Source organism: Mauremys mutica, chromosome 11 (assembly GCF_020497125.1).
Source record: "Mauremys mutica isolate MM-2020 ecotype Southern chromosome 11, ASM2049712v1, whole genome shotgun sequence".
Classification (NCBI taxonomy): domain Eukaryota; kingdom Metazoa; phylum Chordata; order Testudines; family Geoemydidae; genus Mauremys; species Mauremys mutica.
Genome location: NC_059082.1, coordinates 55,236,971 through 55,248,146, shown reverse-complemented (window position 1 = coordinate 55,248,146; position 11,176 = coordinate 55,236,971). Strand labels below are relative to the sequence as shown.

General features: G+C 44.4%; 1 protein-coding gene across 3 annotated transcripts in view; it reads left to right on the top strand.

Annotated features, from left to right (window-relative positions):
- Positions 1-355: 355 nt before the first annotated feature.
- MPG (N-methylpurine DNA glycosylase) overlaps positions 356-11,176 on the top strand; it is a 53,004-nt gene continuing 42,183 nt past the window's right edge. The window contains exon 1 of one of the 3 annotated variants that reach the window (XM_044978990.1): positions 356-728. In XM_044978990.1, coding sequence (XP_044834925.1) covers positions 483-728 — 246 coding nt within the window. In that variant the 5' untranslated portion in view covers positions 356-482. The remainder of the gene's footprint in view (positions 729-11,176) is intronic. The other 2 variants (XM_044978989.1, XM_044978991.1) reach the window with 2 other exon arrangements.

Sequence of the window (11,176 nt, the reverse complement as noted above, 5' to 3'; positions counted from 1 at the left end):
CGTGGGACCAGCGGACCCTCCGCAGGCACATCTGCGGAAGGTCCACCGGAGCCGCCTGCCGCCCTCCCGGCGACTGGCAGAGTGCCCCCTGCGGCATGCCGCCCCAAGCATGCGCTTAGCATGCTGGGGCCTGGAGCCGCCCCTGGGGGGGGAGCGTATGCACCTCTACACATGCATTTAATGGAAGGATCATGATGGGCAAGCAACTGCCAGTAACTGAAGGATCTTATTTGCGCTGTAGCTGTGCATGCTGTCAGACTGCACCCTCCTGGGCAGGCCTGTGCCCCCCCAGTACCCGGGAGCCTCCCCTAAGCTGCACCCTCCAGGCCCGCCCGGCCCCCGCACTGAGGCCCCTAGTAACAAAGGGTGCGGGTGTCCAGGGGGAGGTGCGGGCTCAAGGGGCGAGCCCAGAGAGCAGAACGGGCCTGTCGGTCTGCCGTGGGGCGGGCAGCGCCCAAGCGGGCCCTGGACGGGGAGAGGCCATGAGGGGGAGGCGGTGTCTCCCTGAGGGAAGCGCAGGGGCCGGGCGTGAAGCTCCCGCCACGGGCTGTGTCCGGAAGGTGCATGGGGCGCTCGGGCCGGGGAAACGGGAGGGCGGAAGGTCGCTCCGGGGCGGGACTTGGGAGCCGGGAGCTCGCGGTCCTTCCGGTGAGGCGGGGCTCCCTCGGCTCTCCCCGAGCTCAGCCTCGCCCCTGCTCACAGCGCCGGCTGGAGGCGCGCGGGCCCAGGTGAGCATCACGGACCGCCCCTCCCCCCCAGCCATCGAGAAACCCCAGCGGGGGGTCTGGCTACAGCCCCCCCCCCCTTCCCAGGAGCTCCCTCGTCAGTTGGGGGAGGCGGGGCACGGGCTGCAGCCCCCCCCCCGGGGCTCCCCCATCAGTTGGGGAAGGAGGGGCACGGGTGCATCCTCCCCTCTGGGGCTCCCCCATCAGTTGGGGAAGGAGGGGCACGGGGTGCAGCCCCCCCCCGGGGCTCCCCCATCAGTTGGGGAAGGAGGGGCACGGGCTGCAGCCCCTCCCCCTCTGGGGCTCCCCCATCAGTTGGGGAAGAAGGGGCATGGGTGCATCCTCCCCTCTGGGGCTCCCCCATCAGTTGAGGAAGGAGGGGCACGGGGTGCAGCCCCCCTCTGGGGCTCCCCCATCAGTTGGGGAAGAAGGGGCATGGGTGCATCCTCCCCTCTGGGGCTCCCCCATCAGTTGAGGAAGGAGGGGCACGGGGTGCAGCCCCCCTCTGGGGCTCCCCCATCAGTTGAGGAAGGAGGGGCACAGGGTGCAGCCCTCTTTCTGGGAGCTCCCCCAGCAGTTGGGGGGGAGGGGCATGGGGTGCAGCCCCCCCAGGGCTCCCCCAGCAGTTGGAGTGCAGCTCCCCCCCCGGGCTCCTCCAGCAGTTGGGGGAGGAGGGACACAGGGTGCAGCCCCTCTTCTCGGGAGCTCCCCCAGCAGTTGGGGAAGAAGGGGCACAGGGTGCAGCCCCTCTTCCCAGGAGCTCCCTTAGCAGTTGGGGAAGGAGGGGCATGGGGTGCAGGCCAGCTATAGCCTCTCTCCCAGCTCTTCAGAAGATGAGGGTTTGGTTGCAGCTTCCTCGGCCTTAAGACAGTACTTGGTCTGTAAATGGGATATACCCTACGCCCTTCCTGGGGGTCACCTGTCCTTATGTGCACAGCAATAAGTAACCATCCCTATGTATTGCCTTTCTCTGAAGGCAGCTGACTTCTCAGACTGGGAAGTGGGAACAAGACAATGCAAAGTTATTAGGGCTGTCAAGCAATTGAAAAAATTAATTGCACGATTAATCATGCAGTTAATAGAATACCATTTATTTAAATATTTTGGATGTTTTCTACATTTTCAAATATATTGATTTTAATTACAACACAGAATACAAAGTGTACAATGCTCACTTTATTTTTATTACAAATATTTGCACTGTAAAAAATAAAAGAAATGGTATTTTTCAGTTCACCTAATACAAGTACTGTAGTGCAATCTCTTTATCATGAAAGTTGAACTTACAAATGTAGACTTATGTACCAAAAAATCTGCATTCAAAAATAAAAAAATGTAAAATTTTAGAGTCTGTGAGTCCACTCAGTCCTACTTCTTGTTCAGCCAATCGCTCAGACAAACAAGTTTGTTTACATTTGCAGGAGATAATGCTGCCTGCTTCTTGTTTACAATGTCACCTGGAAGTGAGAACAAGTGCTCGCATGGCACTGTTGTAGCCCACATCACAAGATATTTACATGCCAGATGTGCTAAAGATTCATATGTCCCTTGATGCTTCAACCACTGCTCCAGAGGACGCTGCTGATGACGGGTTTTGCTTGATAACAATCCAAAGCAGTGCGGACAGACAAATGTTCATTTTCATCATCGGAGTCAGATGCCACCAGCAGAAGGTTGATTTTCTTTTTTGTTGGTTCGGGTTGTGTAGTTTCCACATTGGAGTCTGAAAGCATGCTCCACACCTTATCCCTCTCAGATTTTGGAAGGCACTTCAGATTCTTAAACCTTGGGTTGAGTGATGTAGCTATCTTTAGAAATTTCTCATTGATACCTTCTTTGCGGTCTGTCAGATCTGTCGTGAAGGTGTTCTTAAAAGGAACATGTGCTGGGTCATCATCTGAAATTGCTATAACATGAAATATATGGCAGAATGCGGCTAAAACAGAGCAGGAGACATACAATTCTCCCCAAAGGAGTTCAGTCACAAATTGAATTAACGCATTATTTTTTTAACGAGTGTTCTCAGCGTGGAAGCATGTCCTCTGGAAAAGTGGCCAAAGCATGATGGGGCATACGAATGTTTAGCATATCTGGCCCGTAAATACCTTGCAATGGCAGCTACAAAATTGCCATGCCTGTTCTCACTTTCAGGTGGCATTGTAAATAAGAAGGGGGCAGCATTATCTCCTGTAAATGTAAACAAACTTGTTTGTCTGAGCGATTGGCTGAATAAGAAGTAGGACTGAAGTTTTACATTGTTTTGTTTTGGAGTGCAGTTATGTAGCAAAAAAGAAATCTATATTTGTAAGTTCAACTTTCATGTTAAAGAGATTGCACTATAGTACTTGTATGAGGTGAATTGAAAAATACTACTTCATGTGCCAGCAATGCCCCTCTGCCATGTACATTGGCCAAACTGGACAGTCTCTACGCACAAGAATAAATGGACACAAATCTGACATCAGGAATCATAACATTAAAAAACCAGTGGGAGAACACTTCAACCTCTCTAACCACTCAGTGACAGACTTGAAGGTGGCAATTTTGCAACAAAAAAACTTCAAAAAGAGACTGCAAAGAGAGACTGCTGAATTTGAATTAATATGCAAATTAGATACAATTAACTTAGGTTTAAACAGAGACTGGGAATGGTTGGGTCATTACACTAATTGATTCTATTTCCCTATGTTAAGTTCTCCTCACACCTTCTATGGGTCATCTCAATTATCACTTCAAAGGTTGGTTTTTTTTTCCCCTCCCGCTGACGATAGCTCATCTCAGTTGATTGGACTCTTCCAGTTGGTATGCATACTTTCACCTTTTCATGTTCTCTGTATGTATAAATATCTCCTGTCTGTGTGTTCCATTCTATGCATCTGAAGAAGTGAGCTGTAGCCCACGAAAGCTTACGCTGAAATAAATTTGTTAGTCTCTAAGGTGCCACAAGTACTCCTGTTCTTTTTACTATTTCTTTTGTTTATCATTTTTACAGAGCAAGTATTTGTAATAAAAATAATATAAAGTGAGTACTGTACACTCTGTGTTCTGTGTTGTAATTGAAATAAATATATTTGAAAATGTAGAAAAACATCCAAGAATATTTAATAATTTCAATTGATATTCTGTTGTTTAACAGTGCAATTAAAACTGTGATTAATTGTGATTAATTTTTTCGAGTTAATTGCGTGAGTTTAACTGCGATTAGTTGACAGCCATGAAAGTTACATCTGTGTTCCTGGGAAAGTGCTGATCTTCCAGCAGTTGAGGGTACAGATGCACTAGCAAGAACTTAAAGTTCTGCTTGCATTTTTCACTTCAGCTAAGTGTGTGCTGTACAAGCTGGAATGCAGCTACCATCCAACAGCAGCCTTGCACAAACAGTCTAGGACTGTCAGCAAAGCTTAATGCCGTATTAATTTGAAACCACCTGAGGAGTTTGGTCCCCAGTCCTGCAAAAACTGACATGCTTAAGTCTCATTGGACGTTGATTCCCTGAGACTACTTCAGTGTTTAAATTTTCACAGGTTTGGGGCAGGTTAGTGCCAAGGTTGTTAATCATGCTGAAGACACCAAGATAAACATTGGTAAATAGAATAAATAGTGCCTCAGGATCTTGAATGGCTACAGCAATGATACTCAAACTGTGGCTCACAAGCTTCAAGTGGCTCTTTAATGTCTCCTGCAGATCTTTGCAGCACATGATATTAAAACAGTGTGTGATTTGTTAACCAACCTAAGTTATTAACCAATCAGGATGCTTTTACTATGTTGGTAATCAATTGTCAACTTGCATCAATTATTAACTTATTTGCTGTGAGAATTATATATAATATATAAACTAAATATTTCCCATCATGCTGTTTAAAAATGAATAGTACTATAGTGAATGAAACAATGAAGTCACACTGCTGTGGCTATTTTGGGTAATGTTGATTGGTAATTTGGCTTCTAAACCATTGATGTATGGGTATCACTGGGCTACAGGTAAACCGTGCCTCCCTTTTATGTCTCATCTAAAAGAAGGAATCTCTGTCAGCACAGTGCCCCTTAACACCTTGCTGGGGCATTGAGTTACTGCATCAGAGGACATAGTGACAGAATAACTTGCTGCTTCCTTAGGGAAACCTCCCAATACAATGTCCACTTGGCCTGGGGCACTGCAAACTTGTGAGTTCTGGGGAAAAACCTTAAGGGAGTTGGAATTTATATTAGAAATTCAGGTATTGTCTACTTTGAAGATTGTGTGGATGACTGAAGAACTAGTAGGGAAATTATATTACTGGCACCAAAGGAAGTTGAACCTGAGTGAAGAGAGGGATTTTTATTCTGTTTCTACTCTTGGTGCTTTGTTTATTTGTTAATGCCTAGCTAACTCAATTGCCTGACAGTTTTGGGGGAAAGAATCAGTAACAAAGAGTAACAATCCTGTTCCTTCTGTTAAGCATTGTCATAGTTACCACTGGAGTTATTGGCTCCTCCAAGGAGTCTTCAGCAAAAACAGGAAATGCAAGGCTTAACATTATTAGCTATAGATGGTGTGATTAAATATTATATTAAATGTTCAGGATAGAAAGAAATACAGTTTCCTCATTTCCTGAGCACCATCCAGCCTGTGCATTGAATAAGGCTGTCCAGTGCGGGGAAAACAGTATGTGATTATGTAAATAAAGAATGCATATGCACAATGGGGCACATTAAGATTGCTCAGATACTTACATTCTGCTATTTCCTAACTTTTAAGTTGATTTATTAACCTGAATAACCTTCATTTAACATAGTTATTTTTGTACATAAAAATGTAAATAGGTTGGCTAGGAATTCAGTTATATAGATAGGGTATTGAATGCCATACAGTCTCTGGAGTAGATGGTGTAATGACACAGCTAATGCCTGGAGAAGCAACTGCTGCGGAGAAATGTGACCTGCATGAGATCTCCTAGAAATAGTTTATACTTTGTCTATGGGGAGGGGAAGGAAGAAGCCTGGTCCAAGGCCTATCAGAAATGTGATGCAAATTTATTTTGGAAAATAGAGACTTCTCACAAGGAGAGACTGGTGTAACACTGGAAACTAGGCCACTCTGCTATGGAAGGGACCCTCTTTTGCTGGAATGTCAGTGGTGCCTCACACACTTAAGCTTTCCTCATGCCCACGGGAGTCTGTGCTCTGCTAGCCTCCTAAGTACTGTAGTTTCGGGGATCTGTGCTGTCACCTCAACTCAGTTTTTTCCTTCCTTTAGGTTAGACGTCATGACCCTCCCTTTCTCCGTTCCCTAGACATCTTTCTAAATGATAATTGATATCAGTTCAGTTGATTAAAATCTCGGGATGTTGAGCCGGGTGACATTTGTTGTCAGTTTTAGTCTTAACTTCTGTTTATTTTTCACATTTACTATGTAATTTTGGCATTTCAGGTTTGTGCCATTTGTTTGAATGTTGAAAAGAGCCTGGAATGGCTTCAGTAAAAAAACAAACAAACCTGTGTGTAGATTTTGAAGCTGTGAATTTTCATCAGTTCTCCTCTTCCCCCTTAATCTTCGCCTGTTCTTTACAGTGGGATAAATATTTTATTTCAAAACAACTAAGATGTCTGGCCAGCTGTTACATCACATGTGGCAGCCAGATGGATGGGAACCTACCGGGAGTTCTTTCTTACAGGAAACGAACATCCCCAGCAGTCACTAAGGGTGGGTGTAACCTTCATTAATTTTGCCAGACTTTTAAAGTATTGGTAGGAGTAAACCCACAATCAAGGTCTTTATTTAAAAAAAAAAAAAAAGAAAGAGACTAAATAGTTCACTTACAGATTATAGCTATAATTGGCTAGCCTCTGCCTCCACTCCCTTCTTGGGAGCAGGGACTGGGATAATCTCTGATGACAGGACAGAGCAGACAGTGTCCCAGTTGCTATGCTGGAATGCTGTACAAGGTTGGGATGTCACACTGTAGGGTGCGGTGGGGGCTGGACATTGCACTCTATGCCAAAAGTCCAGGAGATAGTATCAGAGGGGTAGCCGTTTTAGTCTGGTTCTCTAAAAGCAGCAAAGAATCCTGTGGCACCTTATAGACTAACAGACGTTTTGCAGCATGAGCTTTCGTGGGTGAATACCCACTTCTTCGGATGCAAGAATACCCACTTCTTCGGATGCACTTCTTGCATCCGAAGAAGTGGGTATTCACCCACGAAAGCTCATGCTGCAAAACGTCTGTTAGTCTATAAGGTGCCACAGGATTCTTTGCTGCTTGTCCAGGAGATGGCTCATCTGAGGGGAGGGACTTGACAGCTGACAGGCTTGGCATCTGCTTCTGGAGAGCCACATGTAAAAGACAGACCTGCCTTACTTTCCTCTGTCTGCAGCACTCAAGAAGAGCCTCTCCGCTTGAATAAGTCATCTGTCTGTTTCACCTTCCCAGGGTGGAGTTTGGTCGAGACAGGAGAGGAAGAGGGAGGGGAATTTACCTTTACCTCATGCAACATTCCAGCATAGTGATTTGTACTCTGTGCTGTCCTATCCAGATGTCATTAGAAATCAACTCAGCCCGTGTTTCAGCCAGCCAGCCCCCTGCCACATCCAGATTTCTGTCTGCCTACTTGCTAGAATTGTTGCTTTAAATTTTCTGTACCTCCTGGCTGCTGTAGGATTGGCAAGAGTCCTAATGGTACTGTGGGGACTGTACTGTGGGGACCTTTACCTCTCAACTTGTCTCCCTCTGCTATAGTGCTAGGGCACCCTGCTGTGACCTGTCTGGCAAAGAAATGTTAGCAGAAGCCTCCTCTCTCTCTCTGGAGAGCTGTGAGAGGGAGAGGCAGGTCTAGCTGTTGCATAGAGGAGCTGAGATACTGCCTGACCCCTCAGGTCCTGGGCTATAGGTGAGAGCCTGATTTTGTATGTTAGGTGGGAAAGAGGGTGATTGATTTTGCTTGAGCAGCTGAATCCATGATGGGAGAGGAACATAAGGAGAGCCATTATGGGTAGGACCAATGGTCCTTCTAGCCCAGTATCCCATCTTCCAGCAGCAGCCACTGCCAGGTGGTTCAAAAGGATTGAACAGAGCAATTACCGAGTGATCCATCCCTTGTTATCCAGTCCCAGCTTCTCTCAGTCAGAGGCTTAGGGACATCTGGGGAATGGGGTTGGGTCCCTGGCCATCTGGGCTAATAGCGATTGGTGGACCTATCCTCCATGAACTTATCCAATTCCTTTTTGAACCCAGTTTTATTTTTGGCCTTCATAGCATCCTTTGGCAATGAGTTCCACAGGTTGACTGTATGTTGAGTGAAATACTTCCTTTTGTTTGTTTTAAACCTGCTGCCTGATAATTTAATTGGATGACCCCTGGTTCTTATGTTATGTGAAGGGGTAAATAACAATTCCCAATTCACTTTCTCCACATCGTTGTGATTTTATATACCTCTGTCATACCGCCCCTTAGTCATCTCTTTTCTAAGCTGAAAATTCACTGTCTTTTTAATCTCTCCTTGTATAACAGCTCTTCCATATCCCTGATCATTTTTATTGCCCTTCTCTGTGCCTGTTCCAATTCTAATATATTTCTGCAGAGACAGGGTGTCCAGAACTGCATGCCATATTCAAGGGGTGGATTTACATATTGATATTGTGATGTTTTCTGTCTTATCTGTCCATTTCCTAATGGTTCCTAGCATTTGGTTAGCTTTTTGACTGCTGCTTCACATTGAGTGGCTGTTTTCAGAGCACTATACACAGTGACTCCAAGGTCTTTCTTGAGTGGTGACAGCTAATTTAGTCCCCATCATTTTGTATGTATAGTTGGGATTATGTTTTCCCATATGCATTACTTTGCATTTATCAACATTGAATTTCACCTGCCATTTAATTGTCCAGTCATTCAGTTTTGTGAGATCCCTTGTAACTCTTCACAGTCTGTTTTGGATTTAACTGTCTTGAGTAATTCAGTATCTTCTGCAAATTTTGCCATTTCACTGTTTAATCTGTTTTCTAGATCCTTTATAAGAGCAGCAAAGAATCCTGTGGCACCTTATAGACTAACAGACGTTTTGGAGCATGAGCTTTCGTGGGTGAGTACCCATTTTGTCGTCTGTTAGTCTGTAAGGTGCCACAGGATTCTTTGCTGCTTTTACAGATCCAGACTAACACGGCTACCTCTCTGATACTAGATCCTTTATGAATGTGTTGAACAGCACTGGTCCCAGTACAGCTCCTTGAGGGATCCCACTATTTACTTCTTTTCATTGTGAAAACTGACTATTTATTTCTACCCTTTGTTTCCTGTCTTTTAACCAGTTACTGATCCATGAGTGGACCTTCCCTCGTATCCCATGACTGCTTACTTTGCTTAAGAGCCTTTGGTGTGGAACCTTGTCAGAGTCTTCCTAAAAGTCCAAGTACACTATATCCACTGGATCATTCTTGTCCACATGTTTGTTGACCCCCTCAAAGATTTCTAATAGATTGGTGAGGCATGATTTTCCTTTACAAAACCATGTTGACTCTTCCCCAACATATTGTGTTAATTTATGTGTCTGATAATTCTATTCTTTACTATAGTTTCAATCAATTTGCCGGGTACTGAAGTTAGGATTACTGGCCTGTAATTGCCAGGATCGCGTCTGGAGCCTTTTTAAAAAATTGGAGTTACATTAATTATCCTCCCATCATCTTGTACAGAGACTGATTTAAGTGATAGGTTACATACCACAGTTAATAGTTTTGCAGTTTCATATTTGAATTCCTTCAGAACTGTTGGGTAAATTTGTTCCAAAACCACCTCTATTGAAACCTCAATCTGGGCCAGTTTCTCAGAGTTGTCACCTAAAAAGAATGCCTCCAGTGTGAGAATCTCCCTCACATGCTCTGCAGTAAAGACCAATGCCAATAATTCAAGTAGCTTCTCCGCAATGGCCTTGTCTTCCTTGAGCACTTCTTTAGCTTCTCGGTTGTCCAGTGGCCCCACTGATTGTTTGCCAGGCTTCTTGTTTCTGGTTACTTAAATTTTTTTTGTTGCTGTTAGTTTGTGTGTCTTTTGCTAGTTGCTCTTCAAATTATTTTTTGGCCTGCCTAATTATAGTTTTACATTTGACTTGCCAGAGTTTATGCCACTTTCTATTTTCCTCAGTAGGATTTGACTTCCTATTTTTAAATGATGCCTTTTTGCCTCTAACCACCTTCTTTACTCTGTTGTTTAGCCAGTGTGGCATTTATTTGGTCCTCTTACTGTTTTTTTATTAAGGGTTATACTTTTAATTTGTGCCTCTATTATGGTATTTTTAAAAAGTTTCCATGCAGCTGGCAGGCATTTCTTTGGTATCCCTTCCCCCCAGCCCAAGGATGTTAAATTTAATTACATTATGGTTGCTATCACTTATCAGTTCAGCTATATTCACCTCTTGGACCAGATCCTGTGTGCCCCTTAGGACTGAATCAAGAATTGCCTCTCCCCTTGTGGGGTTCACGACTAGCTGCTCCAAAAAACAGTCATTAATGGTGTCTAGACATTTTATCTCTGCATCCTCTCCTGATATGTATCCAGTCAATGTGGGGATAGTTGAAATCCCCCATTATTTTTGAGTTTTCTATTTTTGTAGCCTTTCTAATCTCCCTGAGCATTTCACAATCACCATCCTAGTCAGGTGGTTGGTAATATATTCCTGCTGTTATACACTTATTCAGTCATGGAATGTATGTCCATAGAGGTTCCATGGTAAAGTTAGAATCGGTTAAAAATTTCATTATATTTGACTCTATGCTTTCTTTCATGTATAGTGCTATTCCCCCGCCAGCACAATCTACTCTGTCATTCCTACGTATTTTATATCCTGTTATTACCAGGTCCATTGATTAACATAATTCCACCAAGTTTCTATGATGCCTATTATATCAATATCTGCATTTAATACCAGGCACTCAAGTTCACCCATCTTAGTATTTAGACTTCTAGCATTTGTATACAAGCTATTATAAAATTTGTCAATATTTAATTGTCTGCATTCATGTGATGTAGTTGAATGGAAGTCTTTTTAATTTAATTGTTTCTCTTCAGAGCCTACAGGTACTTTATAAACTTCTATCCTTTCCTTTTTACTAGGATATGGAGAATCCCTTTTAAATAGATCCTTCCCTAAGGGGTGTCCCTCCGAAATGTGCACTCCTCCTTTCCCCCAGCATTTAGTTTAAAAACTCCTCTACAAACTTTTTAATTTTACCTGCCAGCAATCTGGTTCCATTTTGGTTTAGGTGGAGCCTATCCTTCCTGTATAGGCTCCTCCTTTCCCAAAAGGTTCCTCCATTCCTAATAAACCTAAATCCCTCCTCCCAACACCACTGTCTCAGCCACCCATTGAAATGCTGCATTTCTGCCCGTCTAACTGGCTCTGCATGTGGAACTAGAAGCATTTCAGAGAATGCTACCATGCAGGGCCGGCTTTAGGCCTATTCCACCAATTCCCCTGAA